The sequence below is a fragment of the Rhinoderma darwinii genome, chromosome 6, assembly GCF_050947455.1.
Source record: "Rhinoderma darwinii isolate aRhiDar2 chromosome 6, aRhiDar2.hap1, whole genome shotgun sequence".
Lineage (NCBI taxonomy): Eukaryota > Metazoa > Chordata > Amphibia > Anura > Rhinodermatidae > Rhinoderma > Rhinoderma darwinii.
The window spans coordinates 122,002,965-122,027,011 of record NC_134692.1 but is presented as its reverse complement, the minus strand read 5'-3'; the positions used below and the strand labels follow the sequence as shown (position 1 = coordinate 122,027,011).

General features: G+C 42.0%; 1 protein-coding gene across 1 annotated transcript in view; it reads right to left on the bottom strand.

Moving 5' to 3' along the window:
* The window catches only part of DNAH3 (dynein axonemal heavy chain 3), a 359,079-nt gene that overhangs the window by 175,015 nt on the left and 160,017 nt on the right, over positions 1-24,047 (bottom strand). The window contains exons 18-21 of the mRNA XM_075830244.1: positions 13,712-13,923; positions 13,220-13,311; positions 8,146-8,260; positions 1,392-1,508 (exon numbers count right to left, since the gene is read on the bottom strand). Coding sequence (XP_075686359.1) covers positions 1,392-1,508; positions 8,146-8,260; positions 13,220-13,311; positions 13,712-13,923 — 536 coding nt within the window. The remainder of the gene's footprint in view (positions 1-1,391; positions 1,509-8,145; positions 8,261-13,219; positions 13,312-13,711; positions 13,924-24,047) is intronic.

Here is a 24,047-nt window from a genome sequence, read left to right as displayed (position 1 = left end):
GTATAAGTCATAATAGTTCAAGCTTTTATAGTGCAGGCTTGTGGCTTACTTGTTAGTCTATGTCCAGAAGGGTTTGTTATTGACTTGCCGAACAGTCACCTCTAGGTGGCACTAAAGCTAGTTTTCTTCCTTCTGGAGGAGAGCTATTTTGCGTAGAATAATCATTAAAACCTCTAAGAACCCTAACTTGTTTTACTGCCCTATCCTTTCCACAATTCTTTTCTCCTTAATCCTGGTTGTAAACCCTTCTTTTCTCTTCTCTTTTTCCATGGCTTCTTCTGTCTCTTCTAGCAAGCTTCACTTTTTTTGAGTCGTCGTTTCCTTAAAGGCCACCTCACATTTTATTACTTGGCTTGTAACAACAACTGTGACTTACTATGGACTTCTGTGTATATTAAAAATTATGCCTCTGCCTCCTCCTCTGAAAATGTCACGACCTGAGGTATAGCTTGGGCTGGTGTGCCTAGGGTGCTGGGTAAGGGGCCAGGTAAAAGGTGCCAATGTGAAGCTTACAGAGGTATAAATCAAACAATGCGGAGGCAGTCAGAACTGAATCTTTGCTCGGGTATAAGACGCATAGCTACGTCCGTCTCTGCATCCAGCGTAACTGCGTCATCCAATAGCTTTAGCGATGAACACGTACAGGACTAGAGATTTTGGTAAATGTGGTCACATTCACTATAAGCACTCAACATACAATTTAATTTCCCTTTCTACATTCCTCGCCACTATACATAATGGTCCTAGACCCCAGAGTGCACCACATATAATGTACCCTTTATGAGTTTGGAATGATTAATATGAATTTGACCCAATAGTCCCCATACATAAATTGACAGCCACATGAAAGCCATTTTACATTACTGCTATGTCCTGTGCCATGGCCATTCTCTCCTGACAACTCCCCTATCTCCCACAGAGCCCTGTCCTCACTGCCATAATCACAGACGTGAGCGAGACACTACAATCCAGAAGACTGCACTCTCAATCTCAAGATTTAACAAAAGTATACTTACTTAGGTAAAACAGCTTCCTTCTCTGGGTTAACAATCTGGATGACCATTTCCGACGCTTGCCATAGGGCTCCTACTCTACACATAAGGCACTCTTCCTCTTTAGCGTTACTATGTATTATATGTATCCTGTTACTATCTTTGGAATATTTTATTTGTATATTGTAGCACTGAATTCACTAAGAACACGCTGGATCCACCATCCAATGATGAAAAAATCTAAGTTAGGTCTTTTTAAATAAATATATATATATATATATGCTTATGTGCTCTAAACATAGATTGAATCATTATTCACACTTTCACAGGGAACAAATGAAAGCACATAATGTACTCATAGTAATTGATTAGATCATAACTGTTATCATTTCCTCTTACCCTGGCTTCAGCTTCAATTGGTTTAATAAATGGCGAGCCACACATTGTTTGGGTTTTAATAATGTGATCGTCAAGTAGTAATTGAATATCATCAACAGCTGAGAGGATGCTTGTACTCTGTAAAAAAGAAAGGCTGGATTATACATGTATTTAATCACAAATGCAAATAGGTGTTTCAAGTACGTCATGAGTTCACATATATATCGCAAAAAAATTCTATTATAAGACACGAGAAACAAATAAACACATTTAAAGCGTAGCTTCACCTTGGGTGGCCTAAAATGCGATTGTCACATCAGGATAACCCTTTCATAGAGACCGGTTTCTCTAACACCTGGGTGAAATAATCGGGAGAAGAGACTTGTGACCACACATCTCTCGTGCAGTGGTCTCTACAAAGGAAATGTAGCATTACATGGCACCCATTCAAGTGAATAGGCAATCAGGTCATACATGGTTGCATCAAGTCTGCTCTTTGCAGGGTCTCTCTGCTCATAGAAAGGGTTCCGACTAGTGCCCTCCCTCACCCCCATGACATCCATATGCCCTAATAGGGCACATGGAATTTGGTGGTCACAATAGGAAAATCTTTTTTAGGTTGCACACCAGGGTTTTCCATAAATAGAAATTACCTTATATACCTTATATACTTCCATTATCTGAATGATAAAACGATGGGGGAGATTTACTAATCAGGTCTAAAATTTAGACAGCATAAACTTAGATTTGGCTGACTGTCTCGTCTATCGTAGACTGTGATCATCCCTCTTTTTTAATGACCTTGTGGATGGGATTGAAAGCAAGGTGTCAGTTTTTGCTGATGACACAAAACTGTAGGATACTTAAAAACTCAGCTTCACTATAAAATATTACAGAAAGACCTAGATAAGCTAGCAGAATTGGCAAATGGCAACATGAAATTTAAGTAATGCATCTAGAACACAATAGTAGTATTAATTCATATACATTAAATGGACTAAAATTGGGGATAACGGAACAAGAGAAGGACCTGGGTATTCTGGTAACAAATAAACTAAACAGCAGTATTCAATGTCAAGTAGAAGTTGCGAAAGCAAATACAATTTTACGGTGTATAAAAAGAGAGATAAAAACCTGTGATTCAAATCTAATATTACCCCTCTATAAATGCCTTGTAAGGCCACATCTTGAATATGGAATTCAGTTTTAGGCTCTACATTATAAAAAGGATATAGGACAACTGGAGAGGATTCAAAGGCGCTTACTATGTATAGCTAGAGAAATTGGGCTTGTTCAGCTTCGAAAAAAGATGCCTTAGAGGTGGTCTTATTAACATGTATGCATATATCTGTGGTCAATACAAACAACTAGCACATAATTTGTTCTTTCCAATGACTTTACAAAGGACCAGAGGACATTCAATGTGTGTGGAAGTAAGACGTTTCTGACATCAATATAGGAAAGGGTTCTTTACAGTAAGGCTGGGTTCACACGACCTATTTTCAGACGTAAACGAGGCGTATTATGCCTCGTTTTACGTTTGAAAATAGGGCTACAATACGTCGGCAAACATCTGCCCATTCATTTGAATGGGTTTGCCGACGTACTGTGCAGAAAACCTGTCATTTACGCGTCGTCGTTTGACAGCTGTCAAACGACGACGCGTAAAAATACAGCCTCGTCAAAAGAAGTGCAGGACACTTATATACATTATATGCAGGGCACTTCTTTCAGACGTAATTTGAGCCGTTCTTCATTGAACTCAATGAAGCACAGCTCAAAATTTACGGCTGTCAGAGAAGCCTCGCAAAATGCGAGGAGGAGCAAATACGGCTGAAACGAGGCAGCTGTTTTCTCCTGAAAACAGTCTGTCATTTCAGCCGTAAAAGCCTCTTATCGTGTGCACATACCCTAAGGGTATGTTCACACGCTGAGCCAAAAACGTCTGAAAATACGGAGCTGTTTTCAAGGGAAAACAGCACCTGATTTTCAGCCGTTTTTTGAGCAACTCACGTTTTTCGCTGCATTTTTCGCGCCGTTTTCGCTTCGTTTTCGTGCCGTTTTTTCGGCCGTTTTTGGAGCTGTTTTCAATAGAGTCTATGAGAAAACAGCTCCAAAAAACGTCCCAAGAAGTGTCCTGCACTTCTTTTGACGAGGCTGTAATTTTACGCGTCGTCTTTTGACAGCTGTCAAACGACGACGCGTAAATTACAGGTCGTCGGCACAGTACGTCGGCAAACCCATTCAAATGAATGGGCAGATGTTTGCCGACGTATTGGAGCCGTATTTTCAGGCGTAAATCGAGGCATAATACGCCTCGTTTACGCCTGAAAATAGGTCGTGTGAACCCAGCCTTCGAGGTAGTGATGGCAGATACTATGTCAGCATTTAAAAAAAGACAAGATGATTATTAACTGACAAATGGAATTGAGGCTTATAATAAGGGTATGTGCACATGTAGTGACCAAAAACGTCTGAAAATACAGAGCTGTTTTCAAGGGAAAACAGCCCCTGATTTTCAGACGTTTTTTGAGCAACTCGCATTTTTCGCGGCGTTTTTCGCGCCGTTTTCGTGGCGTTTTTTAAGTCCGTTTTTGGAGCTGTTTTCATTGGAGTCTATGAGAAAACAGCTCCAAAAACGTCCAAAGAAGTGTCCTGCACTTCTTTTTACGAGGCGTAATTTTACGTGTCGTAATTGCCGTACGACGCGTAAAATTACGCGTCGTGGGAACAATACAGCGTTATACCCATAGAAAGTAATGGGCAGATGTTTGACAACGTATTTGAGACGTATTTTCAGACGTAAAACGAGGCAAAAAACGCCTCGTATACGTCTGAAAATAGGTCGTGTGAACCCAGCCTAAGCAATGAATGACGTGTAATTTATTGAGAAAGGTTCGACTTGATGGATCTGTGTCTTTTTTAACCTATGTAACTATATAACCCTGGCAGAACGCTAGAGCCGTACTTATGATTTCTCGTAAAAGCAGTAAATAAGCCCTTGGATGTGCCTTATTACAATTGTACAGAGTATAGGTGACATTAAAGGTGGAAAAAGTTCTGAAATGATTCATCTTGGACTGATTTTGTAACATGACAAAAAGCTGGCATTTTAACAGGGGTGTGTAGACTTTTTACATCCACTGTCTTTTCTAGATTATTACCGAGTCTCCTATCCTATCTCTTAAGATGAACATGACTTTCTTTGCCACCTTGAAAAACTGTACATGGCCCAAAGACCACAGCGTATAATGTACTCTTTCTAAATCACATAAGTTGCTAAAAAATATATTTTTTTTTTACTGTTCTGTTACTTGCTGCCAGGATCCCCACAGTTAACTAATGATTGATGGAAGTCCTGGCAGTGTTAGGCCAGATTCACACGAACATGTGGAAACTCAGATGTGAAAAACGTGATGTTTTTCGCGTCCGAGGTGCCCCTGTGTGTGTTCCGTTTTCACTTGTCCCCATAGACTTGAGTATATGGAGGGATCCATGAAAATGTAACAAAATAGGACATGTCCTATTTCTCAAAGAACCCTTCACACGGTCCGTTAAAACAACGGCCGTGTGAATGGCGTCATTGAAATACATGCGTCCATGTGATCGCGGTTGTTTTAGCGGCCGTCACATGGATGTACTTTATGTTCATGTGAATTCGGCCTTACAGTCTGTGATCCGCTTATTAGAGACCTTTTAGGAAGCCAAATAGAAAGTTGAAACCAAAAATGTTGTACATGGTATCGAACATATGGGTTCAGTACTGACAAATGCAAATGCAAACAAACATAGCTGTCATAAAAAATAAAAAATAAAAAATAAAGTCATATTCTACAGAATTGACCGAATTACTCAACAAATCTAGTCAATGATATTAAAGTTGCATTCTTTAACAAGGGACTTTACACACACACCGATCATTTTTTGTATTCTACTTTAATAGAAGTATTTTCTGCATAACTTGCCATTCAGAATTTTTCCAATACGGAGCCAGATGTTGGCCTTCTGTTTTTGTGTTGATCTTTGAGAGCCGCTAAACAAAGCAAAGTACCATTTGCTTTTCTCTAATTCCCCAATCAAAGAACAGGGATCAAGGGTATTATCCATTAGCGGGAGTGTGTTAAACAACAAACAGTGCTGCTGTGCTGGAAATCATCCAAGATTAGAGATGTTGAACAAGCTCTCTATACCCAATTATAAAAAAGGTGCGTGCTGCGCGGCCAGCAGAAGAGAGACCTTTCCAGAGAGGTTTTATTATGTACTAGCGCAAAACCAAATATCATGGCTGTAAACACAATATCAGAAAAAAATATTTCTGGATCGCAGCCTTGTGGATGAAGTGGCAGCAGATAGCTCATCCATCGTGATATCAGACAAAACAACAGACTCCATCTCTTTTTATATACACACAATTGTGTTGTTTTTCTGCTGTCTCTTTGTAAAGTAGAATATAATATTTTACCAAGTCTGTTATAAAATACCAAATAACGAACGTTTAAAAAAAAAGTATGGCTTGATGATAAAGTATCCCGGAATTACGAAGAGGAAGAAAAGTCTAGGGGTTTGTAACAAGAGAGGTTATGTAACAAGAAGCTTACAAGTACCCGAATAGCAGGTTAAGGCCAGATTCACACGAACGAGTACAAACTAGGACGTGAAAAACTGCAGTTTTTCGCGTCCGACTTGCACCCGTGTAAGACTTGAGTCTATCGAGGGATCCGTGAAAACGGAAGAAAATAGGACATGTTCTACTTTTCAACGCACCCTTCACACGGTCCGTTGAAAAAAAACAGCTGTTCATTGAAATACATGCGTACATGCGTCTGAATTCGGCCTAAAGGGGTTGTCTGGTTTAGAAAAAAAATCAAAATATCCTCTTAGGGCATTCTGAAAGGGAAGTCTCTCATCCAGGATTTCTAATCAGTTAGCCACAGCAGAGAGCAGCTACAAAAAGTGTCTCTAAGGCCTAGTCCACACAGTACGGATTTGCTGCAGATTTTGTATGTAATTTTTAAGCCAAAGCCAGGAACAGAACCTAAATAGAAGAAATAATTAGGCCAAGTTCACACGGGGCGGATACGCTACATAAAAGCACGCAGCGTACCTGCTCAGCGCGCCGCAGGGAATTCTGGGCGAAAAAGCGCACCAATTTGTGGTGCAGTTTTTCAACCGGAATGTCCGCTTTCATCACGAGACCGCTGCTGCCTGTGATTGGCTGCAGCGGCGGTCACATGGGATGAAGCATCATCCCAGGAGGCCAACCCTCTGACGTCATCCAGGCCTTCCTCCTGGGATAATGTTTCATCATATGTAACCGCCGCTACAGCCTGTGACTGGCTGCAACGATCACATGGGATGAAACGTCATCCCAAGAGGCCGCGCTGGAGGGAGGAACATAGACTTGTGGGTAAGTATGAGATTTTTTTTTTTTCTGAGTTGCCTTTTTTGCGACAGGATTGCTGCGAAACCGCAGCAAAGAACGCAACAACTGCTATTTGCTGCAGGATTTATCTCCCCATTGAATTCAATGGGGAAAACCCGCAACAAATAAGCAGCGTTTTCGCAAATACAATTGAAATGCTGCAGAATAAATTTCGGCACCACAGGTCAATTTCTGAGCATTTTTTCCGCTCAGTATTTACGCAGCGTGTGGACGAGATTTGTTTTATCTCATCCACTTTGCTGCTACTGTATTCCGTTGCGGAAAATCCGCAGTATTTATGCAACATGTGAACTGACCCATCAAGGAAAGCCTTATAGGTCTGCTCTCCTTGATCCAATTCTGATATTGGTTTAAAAAATGCATGCAAAATCTGCAGCAAATCTTCAATATGTGGACTAGGCCTTACTCTGGTGTGGTGGACCCAGCACATCCTGGCATTACAGACAACCCATTGATTTCAGTGGGCATCATGTAATTGAACACTTGCTGTTTAGTTCTCCCACAAATTGCAGCTGATTGCTGGGGGGAGGGGGGAGGGGTGTCTCAGCAGCAGGCCAGAGCTTATTTGCAGAAGACCCTTCTAACAAAAAGGGATTTCCAGAGCAGATAACAATAATGTGTCATGACAATGAATATACATTACCTCCAGCCAGGACGTGATGTGTATTCATTCTCCTGACCACTTAGGTAGCACTGTGTTTTCTGCAACGTCTGAATTACCTGTCAAATATGCAAATGTTGGTGCAGATTCATTGCGTAATTGCTCCAAATCTGCAACAACATTTGCAGCGGAAAAACTCTGCCACGTCTGAGCGTGCTCTTAAATCATTGAATTATCAGTGTTTTGAATTAATAAAGAAGAAAAACTGCTGTTGCTTACTACAGTACAACTCTGTAAGTCATTGTCTCACCCAAAAAGGAGTCATAGGGTAAGTCCACACAAAGACTGTGTCCATTATATGCTTATTTGCCGTTAATTGTGCTACGTATTGGAAAGGGGGAAATCCACTGAAAATCTGCAAAAACTCTGCACAAGAATGAACATACTGCGGATCTGGAAATCTGCATAATGCTCTGATTTCTGCACAAATTATTTTTTTTGTATTTTTTTCAAAACTTCTTCCACACATATTGTACTGTAAATTGCTCAGGATTCGGAGTGCAAAATCAGCAATCTGTGGCAACTCCGCCACGTGTGGCCCTACAACATGACTACTGCAGCCAAATAATTCTATGTTCAATATTCATATCAACAGAATCCTCGTTGCACCTATCCACTGTCATTTTATTGCTTGCTCATGTTTTTTAAATGTCATTCATATTGTGACTTACTGTATCGCGATATTGGATGACGTTGAAGCTCATTGTGGACCACTCTGATTTCATCTTCTCCATGGCTTTCTCCAAAGAATATTCTTTGCTTGCCGATGCTCCAATCTGCTCCAGCCTGAAATGCACAAATTATAAATATTCTACCCATGATCAATTAAATGGACTTATCCCTAGATTAAGAACATGTATTCAGTCCCATATAAAAGTAGATGTAAAAAAAATATGGGCAAACACATGTCATTTTAGGAAACTCAGCCTGTGAATAGGAAAAAAGTAAATATGGCATTTCTGCAAATTTTAATGCTTCATGACTGAAATTATAATAAAGTAAAAATGAAACATAAAATTTGGCATTTGCAAACATTTGGGGACCTGTCCAGTCGATCCAATAGTGTTATTTTTTTTTAAGGTTGAGTACCCACTTGGTTGTATTCCTTAGGACATCTATTAGATGCACTAATTTAAAAGGTCTGTCCTGTAACTTCTATTAACCCCTTCCCATTGCAGCCATTTTTTACCTTAGGTTTTTCCTCCCCACCTTCCAAAAGCCATAACTTTTTAATTTGTTCGTCAACATAGCCGTATGAGGGCTTGTTTTTGCGGAACGAGTTGTAGATTCTCAGCACTTTTTTTGAACACTTTTTATTCCATTTTTTGTGGGAGATAAAGTGACCAAAAAACAGCGATTCTGGCATTTATTTATGCCTTTCACTGTGCGTGTTAAATAATGTTAGATTGTGATAGTTTGGACTTTTACAGAAGTGGTAATACCAGTTATTTTATTCTTTGTTTTTTTTTACATTGCGTTTGGAGGAAAATGGGGAAAGGTTTTTTTTATTAGTCTACCTAGGGGACTTGAACCAGCGATTGTAGCATCGCTTGCATGATACTAATATATTGCAGTATATCGTGATACTGACAGTCTCCTAAGAAGCCATGCTGGAGGCTGGGCTTCATAGGAGTACAAAGATGGCAGACCCGTTGGCCTTAATCAGGCCCCCAAGCTGCCATGCCAACCATCGGCACCCTACGATCTCGTTGTAGGGGGTGATGCAATGTCACAGGGGGCTGTCGCCCAGTTTCTAACGGCTTAGATGCAGCGGTCGCTTTTGACCGTGGCATCTATGGGGCTAAACGAGCGCCCGTTCTTTACAATGAAGTGTCGGCTGTTACTTACAGCCAACACACTCATTTTATGGAGCGGGCTCAGCCTATGAACCCGCTCCATACTTCCCCATCCGACCTCCGCCAAAGACATATGGCGGATTTCGGGAAGGGGTTAATTAAAGAGGCTGTCTAGTTTAGAAATTCAATTTTCAAGACCCCGTAATAAGGAATTCATCATGCAGGTCTTTCACTAGAAAATCTGGCATGTCCGAGCATGACTATGTAATGCCTTTTTTCCCCTGTGGTGGCGCTGCAGGGATATTGAACGCTTGCTTCCAGGTTCCCCTACAGAAAAAAACTGTTTGCTGGGGTCCCAGCAGCTGAACAGCCTGTGATCATCTTAGCTCAAAGGGGCGCTCCAACTTCTGTATAAGACTGTATAAATATACACACATGCAAATACATATTAATCTTATTAACGCTAGAAATCAATTTCAAGCACAATATGAAAAACACTCAGTTCTGTAATTCTTCCTCATATAACATATGGTGCTTATTTTTCTTTAGTGAAATTTAAATTTGCATTGTAGAAAAATTCCCTGGAGGAAAAAATGGCAGTGAATGGTGTTAAGAGGACGGGGGCAGAAATCACATTCACACCGTATTTACAGAGAGCAACGGAGATAATCGCTGTGTAACATTCTCCACATTATGAAAAGCAAGCAAATGTTAGATTAGGAATTATCAGAATACATGAGATCTCATAGGCAATTACATGTGTAATCCCGCATAACTATGAACAGCATGAGAACACACTGCAAGATCTGAAGTTCTGCAACTTGTGGCCCTGATGTTACTGCAGGACTACATATCGGGGCATGCTGAAGAATAGATAATACAGCAGCAAATAACTGCACATTTCTAAGTCTATAGCCCGTTGTTGGACTGCGGAGTGTGTGCTTGTAAAGTAGTGAGGCTTCCTTAGCTACCAGCGAGAAAAGCATAGAAGTATAATGAATGGTGTAGCACTACAGGTTGCAGCCTTGTACTTCTCAAAGTCTGGGAATGCAGCAGGTATGGAGAAATGATCGGCTACTGACTGAATACCTTCTTAGGCCCCATGCACACAACCGTAATTCTGATCCGCAATTACAGACCGTAATTGCAGATCAAAATACTCATCCATTCATTTCTATGGCGCACCGACACCTTCCCGTATATTTACGGGAAGATTGCCGGGCCGTAAAAAGCATCCGTAAATAATAGGACATGTCCTATTTTTTTGATTTTATGGACCGTGCACCCATACTTTATAATGGGAGCACGGCCCGCCAATGCGGGTGACTGTCCGCGGCCGTGCCCGTAATCACGGACTTTGATTACGGCTATGGACGTATGCAGGGAGCCTTATTGTTGGAGTCAGCAGCAGCTTAGGTCACTTAGATATCGTGTTTTTGAAATTCACTTTCACATACACTTTTTTTTTTAATCAAAAGGGGGATCCGATTTCAGGACAAGGGAGACGGGAAACGTTATTAAACATAATTTCCCTGGGAATGTTTCCCTTCTTCCTTGTGCTGAGAAAAAAAGAAGTACAAGACAGCAGATCTACTGAACGTGATGTGTAAGGGGCCCTACTTGATGCTACTGATATAATTGTATCCAGTCTAGGCAATGCTCTGTGAGCTAAATACATCCACAGCAGCAAAAATCTCTCTGGTAGCATCCTGCAGTCCAGGCTGTTTAGCTCACAGAGCATTGTGGAGTCTGGATGCCGTGGTATTCACTTCCCAGCTGAGAGCGGGACAAGGTGTGCACCAGTTTGCTGCCTCTAAATGTAAACAAGAGTGTTCTCATTCCCTGACAGCAAACAAATATCTTGAAAATTTTGAGGAATTGAAACGCAAAAGTTTGTAGACCTTGTCCTTTATACAGTGATTTAGCTTAATTTACAAACAACTGTTGAAACCTCTTTAACCCCTTCAGGGCTGAGCCTTTTGTTTTCACATCATCGCATTCTGAAAGCCATAACTTTTTTTTACTCCATTGACATACCGTGTTTCCCCGATAGTAAGACACCCCCGATTGTAAGACGTATCGGGGGTTTCAGGGGGGTCGGCTAATATAAGCCGTACCCCGAAAGTAAGACATATGTCTTACTTTCGGGGAAACACGGGGTATTGCCGCCTCCTGCCCACTTCCGCGCCGCCCCCCTCTCCATACGTCACCCCCAGCACTTGTCAATGCCGCCTCCTCCTTAAAACCCGAGCCATAGACTTTTTACGGCTCGGGTTTTAACTTGCTGCCCGCGCGATCGGGCAGCTGAATGTCGGGTCTCCGGCTGTCAGTGACTGCCGGGGACCCGGAGGAGAAGATAGAAGCAGCTTTAGCTGCTTCTGTCTTCTCCGATGTGTTTTTACACAGCGTTCAATGAACGCTGTGTATAGGAATAGAGACAGCAGCAGCGGCGCTGTCTCTATTCCTCCCGATGATCATGTGACAGGTCACATGATCGCCGGGTCCCGTTAGTGGCAGGCTGCTGCTGTGTCTAACAAGACCCAGCACAGCCCTATTAGTGACAATCGTCACTATGAGAGGGCTGATTTCCCCTGTAACTGGGGCTGCTGTGCAGCTCCAGTTACAGGGGAAAAGATGGTGTAAAAGAAAGAAAAAAATATATATAAAGTTCCCCAAAGGTCTTTTTTGACCTTTGAGGGACAGACCATAGTAATAAAAAAATAATAAAGTAAAGTGCAAAAAATTCGACAATTTTTTTCTAATATAAGACATACCCCGAAAGTAAGACATAGTGGGGCTTTTGGGGATAAAAAGAAAGTAAGACACTGTCTTACTTTCGGGGAAACACGGGTAGCAGTATGAGGGCTGTTTTTTTTGCGGAATAAGGTGTATTTTTTAACGGTGTAATTTGGGGGTACATACAATTTATTGATTAACTCGAATAAATCCGTGTGTGAAAAATTTACAGCTTTAGGCCTTATTCAGATGAACGGATCCGTTTTGCGTATCCGTTTGTCATGCGTTGCAGTTCCGTGTGGCATCAGTTGTTCATGTCTGTTTATGAACACATTTCTTTATTTTTAATTTGTTTTCTCTTCATTTCTTATGAACTTGTGCGTGAATCACGGACAGCACACGGATGTGCGTCCGTGTGCTGTCTGTGATTTTCAAGCACCCATTGACTTCAATGGGTGTGTGATGTGCAAAAAACACACAAGAATAGGACATGCAGTGAGATTCACGCAGCGGAAACATGCTGCGTGAAAAACACTGAATGTGTGAATGTCCCCATTGAACTGCATAGGTCCGTGTGACGACCGTTGTTTTAACGGCCGTCACACGGACGTATTCAACGCTCATGTGAATAATGCCTGCGGAATGTGTCTGGACATAAGCTTGTTGACTATTTCCAATAAGAACCATCAGAATTGTGAAGGCAGCTCTACTATAAGGGTATGTGCACACACACTAATTACGTCCGTAATATACGGACGTATTTCGGCCGCAAGTACCGGACCGAACACAGTGCAGGGAGCCGGGCTCCAAGCATCATACTTATGTACGAGGCTAGGAGTCCCTGCCTCTCTGTGGAACTACTGTCCTGTACTGAAAACATGATTACAGTACGGGACAGTTGTCCGGCAGCGAGGCAGGGACTCCTAGCGTCGTACATAACTATGATGCTAGGAGCCCGGCTCCCTGCACTAAGATCGGTCCGGAATCTGCGGCCGAAATACGTCCGTATATTACGGACGTAATTAGTGTGTGTGCACATACCCTAATACAGGCTGCAAATAAAAGAATGTAGCTGCTTTGGTAGCAAATATTGACATAAATATATTGACATTATATATGACATAAAAAGACATATGTACAAACAGCTGGTTATTCAAGCCAAGGCGTCACCACTTTACACTCATGTGTCATACGCATCAAGGTATTTTCTTACTTCTCAATATACTTGGATAGTCCATATTCCAGCATGTTAATAAGTGACGTTTTAGGCTCTGGAGTTACCTCAAATCCTACTATTTCACCAATCTGAAAAAAAAAGAAGCACGTACAGTATGTTAAAAAGTGTGTGCGGCGAGGTAAAAAACTAGAAAAGCTGAAAAGTAGAAGCTAAAATAATTCTAATATAAAATATGCTCTTTTTTCTTTGCTTCTACTTTATAATTTCTGCCCAATTTTATACTTTTGGAAGATTCTGGATTATGGGGCAGAGAGCAGAGGAGGATGACCATGATAACAGGGTCTCATGCAGCTGAGCTGTGTGTATGGAGCCCGTACAGATGCACATGGAGTCTTTGTAGACACAGCATGCGCCACCACATGGTGCCTCCCTACGGCGACATATTACGAAAATATAGTCCCATCAGCATTATTTTAAATATTAATGCGAAAATGAATTTCTCTATGAAATGATGACTTAATATAACACCTGTTCCCAATGGCGAGGCTTCATCCCACGGTTACAGATGACTGAAATGATAGGAAGATGCACTTTGAACTTCTCAATTTTGAACTTCACATTCTCCGCTACTCGCTTAGGTCCTGACATGTCTGTAAAACTTTTCACCAGCTTGTACATAGTTCTCCACATGTTCCCCACTTCCTCGGTGATATCTTCCGCATTCAAATCCAGGAAAGACCCTGCATTACAGAAAGTCGAAAGTTACTATTTAGGGTATTAGTCATCATGACACTGTGTGATTTTTTTATTTGTTTATTTAGTACTTTTCTACTTGAACCCTCCCTAGAAAATGTGTCACCTTTCTGATAGCAGGAGTACTTTAATAAATACTAGATCCTTAGAGGGATTGTTTATTCCTTCTCACCTAAAGCCGCATGTACTGAAGGGCTCAGCCAACCTGTAGGTTCAGTCTCCCAGAGATTTTCTGAATATAGTTGCTTCTCACTTACAGATATTTTTAAAAACTAGTGCAAAGAAAAAGTGGTGCAGTTGCTCGGAGCAACCTATCACATTGCTACTTGAATCTACCTAAGGATCGGAAATTTGATTGGGTGATATGGGCATGCCTTACTATGGAGTTTCGGCTTTGAAAATGAGGATAGATAGTGCCTAGGAATTATGATCAGCTCAAAAGTCGAAAAACCCTTGTCCCAGCCGCTTCAGGAGGAGTGTGGTATGAAATGAATGGGCGACCATATAAAATATAGTTGTGCCGCTTCTTTTAGAGCAGGAGTCGCTTTTGCAGTGGCTGTCTGATCTGGCTAATACAGTGAGGAGCCCACCTCTTTGACGTCCATATGTCATCATAGGGGAGTTTTAAATGTGGACAAAGTAGGTGTCTATGCTGTAAATCAATTATGGATGAAACCTATACATTTAGATCACAGCAAACAGAAAAAATATTTAATATTGAAGCAAGTTTAAATTGCCTATCCAGCTTTGTGATATATTATTTTTTTTTTTAATCAAACAAGTTTTTATTGATAATACAACATCTGTTATACAGCCTGTACATTTCTTACAGTACTTTACAGAAAACAAATAAAAATAACATAACATCACTTAAGTAGTGCAAAATTTCTTCAAGTGCTTTATGGCATGTATACAACATCTTTGTTTACACCGTCCCCTATTTCTCCCCCCAACTGAACTACCCCCCTCCCTTGCAGTACCCCCTTTCTTTCCTGATTTTTCCACCACTCCTCCTCCATGTCTCTTCCATAGTAAACCGATATTCCACCAGACCTTAAACATGTATGTGTGTCATCCCCCCTCCAAATCTCATCTAGTGATCCGCATTGCCATAGGCGTGTACCCATTTACCCCATTGTTTCTCGTATTTCTTAATTGTCCCTCTTTTCAGATATATCCGATGTTCCAGTGATACCGTGTGGTTAACATATCCAACCAGTTCAGCTACCTCCGGGGGATCCGCCTGCAGCCAATATTTTGCGATTAGTTTCCTAGCATGATACAAGATCTTTTTAATAGACAGTAGCTCCACTCCATCCCCTCCTTCCTCCCCAATGCAGCCCAGTAAGAATATTTTAGGTTCTATTGGGAAATCTCTCCCATATACTTTAGACACCATACTTTTAACTTCCTTCCAATAGCCTTCTAGCAGCGGGCAGCTCCAAAACATATGTTTTATGTCCGCCCCATCAAACATGCACCTGGGACATTCCTTAGTTGATCTAATGCGCATTTGCCATAGCACCTTAGGCGTCCTATACACCCTGTGTAATAGAAAAAGTTGTGACCTCCTGTGCGTTACACTAATAGAGAGTTTTTTAGATGATCCCAATACCTCCTCCCAGTCTTCATCCCCTATAGGCCCTACATCCTCTTCCCATTTACGTCTGATCTCCACCAACGGGTCTCCCAGAAAACTAGAGAGTAGCGTATTATATAGCATCGAGATAATCCCTTTAGTGTCTTTTGCCCCTAGTACCTGCTCCATCCCTCCCATGGTGGAACAGCTCAAATCCACCAGTCTCTCTTGAGCCTGCGCCGCATGCCTTAATTGAAGATATTGGTAGAACAGCCGATGTGGGAGTCCAAACTCCTCGTGTATTCGAGCAAAGGGCTTAAAAACACCTCCTTCATACAGCTGGTATACATATCTAATCCCTGCTTGTTCCCAGTCTTGAAATCCTTCCAGCATATTAAATTCCCATAGGTATGGATTGCCCCATAAAGGCATATAATTGGAGCATCCTGTAACCTCCAATAATTTCTTACTTTCCCACCAAACTCTATGTATTAATAGTAAAGTCGGCTTCCCTCTTGCCTCCCTCCTTAATTTATGAGATTCCATGGCCTCTAATACATCCGTTCTCTGACCCAGATAATACACCAGTTTCCCACTAGAATCCCACTCCTCCCTATTCTTCCAGCCCTTAAAGTGTTGTAATTGGGCCGCTAGATAATATATCCATGCATTCGGAATAGCTAACCCTCCCTGTTCCACTGGTAGTTGTAGCTTGTCCAGTTTTATCCTGGGGATCCCCCTTTTCCACACCAAGTCCCTAAACAAGTTATGGATTCTCCTGAACCAGTATTTAGGCAACCACACTGGGGCATTGTGCACCACATAAAGAATCTGGGGCATCAGAATCATTTTGATGAGATTTGCTCGACCCAATGCTGACAGTGGTAGCCCGAGCCATATTTTGGTCTTATCCGTGAGTTTGCTCAACAATGGTATCACATTTAGTTCAATAAAGTCCTGCACCCTCGCCGATATCATGATTCCCAGGTACTTAAATTTCTGTACGCACGGTACCTCAATTCCTCCAATCACCAACGGCGTATCCACTGGCTGGAGTGGCAACAACACCGACTTATTCCAATAAATTTTTAGTCCTGAGAATCTACCAAATCGCTCCAATACATTCATTATCACTGGCAGTGAGTAATTTATTTCCCCCAAGAACATCAAGATATCGTCCGCATATAATGCTATGCGCTCCTCCAGCTCCCCACAACTAAACCCTTCTATCCCTGGATGCTGTCTTACCATATTGGCTAGGGGTTCAATTGCCAACGCAAATAGTAGTGGCGAAAGTGGGCATCCCTGTCGCGTCCCCCTCTCCAGTCTGAAGGAATCTGACATCCTTCCATTTGCTCTTATCCTAGCTACCGGCTCCTTATATAATAATTGTACCCATTTTATAAATTTCTTTCCAAAGCCAATCCGTTCCAAGACAGCCCACAGATACCCCCACTCCACACTATCAAACGCCTTGGCGGCATCTAAAGACAGCACTGCTCTACCCCGTGCATCCGGAGCATCTGTCTGCAAATTCAGGAAAAGTCTACGTAGATTAGAGCGCTGTAGAGCGCGATGGCATGAATCCCGACTGATCCATCCCCACAATTTTAGTCACTACTCGCGACAGCCTATTAGCCAGTACTTTCGCTAAAATTTTTATGTCCGTGGTTAATAGAGATATCGGTCTGTATGAGTCAGGTTTTTCCCTTCCTTGGGGATTACGACTATAACGGCTTCGTACATTGTCTGCGGTAAACGCCCCCTGGTGAAACTATCCTGGAACACTTCCAATAACTCCGGCAGAACCGTCTCCCCATATGTTTTATACAATTCAGTGGGTATACCATCAATCCCTGGAGCCTTTTCGTTTGCCATAGAACTTAACGCTTCCTGTATTTCCTCTAGCGTAATTGGCTCTTCCAATCCCTCTCTCTCCTCCTCCCCCAGGGTAACCCATGTCATTTCTGCCAGATATTCTGACAGCAGATCCTCCGAGTAGTCCACCTTAGTACGATACAGTTCCATGTAGAATGATGTTAACACCTCTAATATATCCCCTGTTTCTCCAACCAGAGTCCCGTGCACTGTCTGTAACTGATGAATGAACGCACTTTCCCGCATCGGCCGTGCCATATTTGCTAACAGTCTGCCCGCCATTTCACCCTCCTCATAGTATTTTTGTTGTAAAAATAGTCTTTTATTAGCCGCTTGCTCCAGCTGATGTTCCCTAAGCAATTTCTGAGCAACCTTCCATTGGGCTAGTGTTTCCGCCGTGTTATTAGTAACGTGCCTCTCCTCTGTTACTGTGACCCTATCTGTCAAATGTTGACCCATTTGTCGCGACTTAGTTTTAATGAGCGAGATCTCCCGTATATACACTCCCCTTATAGTCGCCTTCATAGCATCCCATAAAATATCCGTAGGGACCGTACCTTTATTAAACTCAAAGTATTCTCGCAGACTCATACTTATTATCTCCTCTCCCACTAACCATATCCAGAACGGGTTCAACCTCCAGTGCATTCTCAACCCCCCCATCTCTGAGCTTGTTCGGAGCTTAAGTAACATTGGGGAGTGATCAGACAGTGCTCGTGGTAAGTATTCCACCCCTTCCACACATTCCATCCCCATTCCATTATTAAACATTAGGTCTATTCGTGATAATGATCCATATGTAGATGATACACACGAATATTGCGTAGCAGAGGGCCATTTTGCCCGCCAAATATCTGTAAACCCAGCCTCCATCATGTACTGTCCGAATCTCGTCAGGCCAGTATCCCCCACCCCTCCCCCTTTTGGAAATTTATCCCACCCTTTGTTCATTATGTTGTTGAAATCTCCCATCAATATAGTCGGTATCATAGGCCACCCAGCCAGTTTCTCCAGCACCTCTCTCATCGGACCCACAGAGTACGGGGGAGGCACATATAACACCACAATTATACATTCCCAGTTAAACAATTTACAGTGCACCCCAACATATCTACCTGCCCTATCTTTAAAGGAATCTATACAGCTAAAAGGCACATCCCTATGAACCAGGAGGCTAACCCCCCTTGAGTATGTAGAATGAAAGGAATGGAAACTATGTCGGATCCAAACCCTATGCGCTTCTTGCACCGTGTCAGTAGTAAGATGAGTTTCCTGCAAACCCATCACTCCAGCAGACTGTCCTTTCAGGTATTCAAAGATAGCTCGCCTTTTTGTTACCTCCCCCATACCTCTCACATTCCAGGACAGAAGATTTACCCTACCCCCCATCTGAATCTTTTTTGCATTTTACCGTGGCTATTTCCATTACTCCCAATGACAATCAGAACGTACTGCGTTTCAAACTCCCTTTCCCTCCCAAACATCCCCCCTCCCACCACCCCCTCCCACTCAACTTTCCATAAACATACCCTCCTCAGAGGGCCCGGGCTGGTGAAGAAAACTTCACCACTATGACCATACAGCTTCCCTTTCACATTGTAGAAATCCATCTGTTTCCACAATTTATCCTCCAAAACCAAGAACCTCCCGCCACCTTCTCCTCAATAAACAAGTAGCATTTTTATGACTCCTATATTCAATTCTGCCTTTAAACTGACAGCATCTTTCCTCTCCTCCCGCCAACAATGAGATATAGACATCATCTTAACAAAAATCAACATATAAATGCAGAAAATAATGCCTTATATTCTTGCGCAAGTCATCTTCCTTCCACCATAGCAGAGTCCCGACTTCATCCATCCATTTGTTGATCACGCCGCCGCTTCCTCCGGATCATGTCGTAGGCGAGCCTCGTGACTATCCAGCCACCGTAACGCATCTTTTGGATTTTCAAAGAACTGTACGGATCCTAATGCCGCCACTCGGAGCTTAGCCGGATACAACATGGAGTACTGAACTCGAAGATTCCTCAGTCGTCTTTTAATGTCCAGGAATTGCATCCTTCGTTTCTGTATCTCCGCAGAGAAATCCGGATAGAACGACACTTTCACCCCGTTCACTCTTATATCTTGCCTTTCTCGGGCCTGCCGAAGAATCAGATCTCTGTCCTTATAATGAAGCAATTTCACTAGCACCGGTCTCGGTGGCCTCCCAGGTGGGCCCGGTCGTGTGGGCACTCTATGGGCTCTTTCCACCGCAAACAATGGGGTTAGCGATTCCTTGCCAAAAACCTCCAATAGCCATTTTTCAAAGAAGGCATCTGGATTGGACCCCTCAACTTTTTCAGGGATGCCCACCATCCTAACATTGTTTCGACGCAAGCGGTTCTCCAGGTCATCGGTTTTTGATAAAAGATACGTAACATCCACCGCCACAGAATTCACGTCTCTTCTCATAGGCAGTATACTGTCTTCTAATTCGCTGACTCGACCCTCCACCGCTGTCGTGCGTTCCGACACTTTTTGAAGATCATGCCATATTATGGACAAATCTTCCTTAATTCCCCCCACCTGGCAGGTAAGTTTAGCTAGCGTGCTATTGCTCAGGCTTACCGCCGAAAAAACATCTGCCAGCGTTGGGCCCGGTTTGTCCAGGGTCTGTACGCCTCGATCCAATCCTCCTCCTGAGTCATCTGTAACAGTCTCCCCATTCTCTTCCTCCTCTGCCTCCATTTGCGCTCGCAGCGGTTCAAATCTGGATCCGGAACGGCCAGCCTGCTCCTTCCCTCCATCCGCCATCCTTTCCATCTTATCACTTTTCACAGGGGTTCTTCTGGCAAAGCGTTCCAGCCGCGATGCCACCGCCCCTCTCACATCCCTGCTCACTGCATAGGAGCACATGTCAGCGCCATCTTGCGCCCCCAGCTCACCGTCCTCGGCCGTCTTGGATCTCCTGGACCGGGTCATCACAGCCTCCGATGCGTCCAGAATTACGTCTCCCTGATCACCACAGTTTCCCCTCTCTCCTCAGGTATGTCTCCGGTAGAAGAAGTGAGTCTTAGGATGATTCTGCAGGATATCGGCAGCGGGAGCTCCGGTTTATGCCTCCACTCACATGCGCTGCTAAGCCACGCCCCGCTTTGTGATATATTTAATAAATTGTACTTGTGGTGTCCAATATGTAGGAAGGACAATTCAGCCACTACATTGTAGACTGAATAAACATAGGTTTAACTGTAAAAATAAATTTCTGCTCCATAGTGTCTCTAGACATTGTACTGTAGCACATGAGGGTAACTTTGCATGTTTTACTATTACCCCAATTGATCAAATTTTAGAAAGCCATCCAGATCGTTTTAATGTTCTCTGTAAAAAAGAAATATTTTGGATCTACAAATTAAAAACACTAAAACTGGTAGGTCTGAATGAACTAAACGAGACTATTATTTAACGCGACTCATAGTACATATATTCTTATGACAAACAGATGAATATAATCAACCTTTTTTAATATATAATATATAAAATAGAATATACGTTATTTTTTAAATACATTTTTATAACCCCTCTTATGTACTCATATATATTTTTTGAACTATTTACAGTAGTTTCTTTCTCTTTTTGATCTCCCCTGTTGCTCTTTTTATGGCCCTAATAAGCGGTATGTCTCTAGGACAACAACATACAAATACAAAAATACAAGAACGACAATATAATGTTTTTTGATTAAGTATGACCACAATTTAAGTTAATCATGTTTTTAGATATATATACAGTGTCTTCAGACATGGGATGTGATCCTCTAAGTGAGCTATTTTATAGGAATATCTCTCCTTATGACTTTCTTCTATGTTTCAGTTAGCGTAAATATGGAGTATCTTATTAATATCTTTTTGAATGGTCTTTTTCTTATGTTCTTTTTTAGTTTGAACCAACTAGTGTCTTTTAGGTATAACTAATTTATTTTTTAACACATCCTCTGTATTTGTATGTATTTTAAATCTTTTTGTATGTTTATTGTGATCACAGTGTTTTGCCGTAACCCGCCCCCCTGCTCTGACCTTTGACCTTTAACCTGACCCGGTAGTTATCCGGTTTCTCTGGGTTATATAAACAGTGAATCTTCTCTGAATAATCACTTGTACTCTGACCTGACGAAGAGGCCGGTACGGCTTCGAAACACAGTATTTTGTTGTTGTTGTTTCATGTACAATTAAAGTATCTCATCCTTATACGGCTGCGCCCTTGGATTTCTCCGACCTTTTTTCCTTTTTACTGGATTTGTTCAGCGGATTTTGTGTACTCCAAATCTCCGGATCGGGAACTGTGGCTGCAACCGGCTCTGATAAGGACACCTTTGAATACACCTTTTGGGATGTTGTGCTCCTAGCATAACATCACCAGGTCAGTATATTTGACCCCTTTTCTTTTTCCTCCACACCTATACAGATTCAGGCACGATGTGCGCTTTGTTTTTACTTTTATCTCCATAGCGTGATATGTCATCATAGGGAATATGCAAAGGGAATGTCCTAATGGCAAAGATCCTTAAAGTTCATGGCCCAACACAGAATGGTATGAAAAACATATTGGCATATAGGTAAGTAGGGTGTTTCAAATAAATGTTAAACCATAAGTTACTTAAAAGGGGTTGTCCCATCTCGACAACCCCTTATCATGTGTCCTATTAGGGTATATGAAATTCATACAGGGGATCCAGAGTAGAGAGCGACTTCAAAGGGCAAAAGCGTTACAGCCGACTTAACACCACCATGTATTACAAGGATGATAATTCATCCATGTACTACATTTCGTATACTGCTGGGGTGGGCCATACTGGTTTATATGATGATCTAAATTTATTGAGTAGTACTGTGAAGGGTCTGACTGTTACATCAATTATACAGACACTGAAATGTGGCCGTATTACAGCCTTGTGAAACCAGCCTAAAACTGCACTGTGCCGACAGGGTCCAAAATATTGTAAGAGACTGTGAAGCAAATACTCGTCATGTAACTCACGGCAGTGAGACACTGATTTATAGGGTTAACATGTAAATTGCATCTACAGATTAGAAGGAGTGCTACCATGGAAGTCTTACCCAAACCCCCTCTAACTTTCTGAATTTAAAGGCATGGTGTTGCCCTAAAAACATGTTTTTTTTTTAAAAATTAAACATTTAGTGTGTGGGTGATTAAACATTGTTCAAATTTTTTTTTTTTTTTTGCACGAGTCCAGGAAATATTATAAATTATTTCTAATTTATAATACTACCCATTTTTGGTCACTAGATGGAGCTGTTCCCAATGTTGCAGCATTGCAACATTGGGTTAAAAGCCCTCGCTCTAGTGAGCTCTCAGCATCCCCCCCTCCTTTATCCTGGCTAGTGCCGGGAAAAACGAGGGGTTTTAAAGGTTTAACCTCCTACACTGTGTGTCGCCATTTTTTGAGGTAACCCACAGTGTAGTAGGTTTACATACAGTAGTAAACACACACAAACACTAACATACATTGAAATGTCTTACCTGCTCCTGCCGCCGCGGCTCCCTCCGGCCCGTCCGCTCCCTTTGCTGCCGCTGTTCCATGTGCACAAGTCCGGAAGCCGCGACCGGAAGTAGTAATATTACAGTCCGGCCGCGACTTCCGGTCCACAGGAAAATGGCGCCGGACGGCGCCAATTTCGAATAGGACTGTGTGGGAGCGGCGCATGCGCAGTTCCCACACAGACGCCGTACACGGACGTGAATGGGACGGGAGCCGTTCACAGTCCCTATGGGACTGTGGCTGCCGTACTCCATGTCTGTGTGTGTCGTTAATCGACACACACAGAAATGGAACAAAAAATGGCAGCCCCCATAGGGAAGAAAAAGTGTAAAAATAAGAAACAGTAAAACACAAACACACAAATGATTATAAACGTTTTTATTACAGCACTAACATCTTTAACATATAAAAAAATTATTTGCCATGACACTGTTCCTTTAAGATCAGTGCTCCAGGAAAATGAGGTAACTCTGTTCTTGCAGCTTGGATAATATATAGACATATTCGACAGAATTACAGGTGTGTCATCAAAAGCCATTGTATATTTTACAATCAATAAATTAATTATTCACTTTTGTTTCCCTTCAATACAAACACTGAAGAAAGATTTAGTGCTATAACTAATCTTATGTGCTAGCAGTAGAGCTGCCAGACTGAATTAGTACAGGCATCTGCATCTAAGAACACGCCGACGATAAAAATGATTTATGTGGAATTTTCATTCAATGAATTCAAGCTGTTAAGTAATTATAATGCAAATGTTTCATTAGAAGTAAGGAAATAAATAGTTGGAAGGATTATATGCGCTTAATGCACTGAGTCTACAAATGCGGAGTATTTACAAATAGTGGAATTCATCAGCAAACAGTGCGACAATTTCATTTATTTCACAATTAATATTTATTTCTGTAGCAATGAACATATGCTTAGGCTAACAGAACAGTGCAGTATATGTTAAAGTGTAACTAAACTTTCAACAAAATTCTGACATGTCATAGTGACATGTCAGAAGTTTTGATCGGAGCAGTTCCGAGCACTGGGACCCCCGCCGATCGGTAAAACGAAGTGGCAGAAGTGCTGAGCCGCTTTATTTCTGATCGGCTTTTCTCA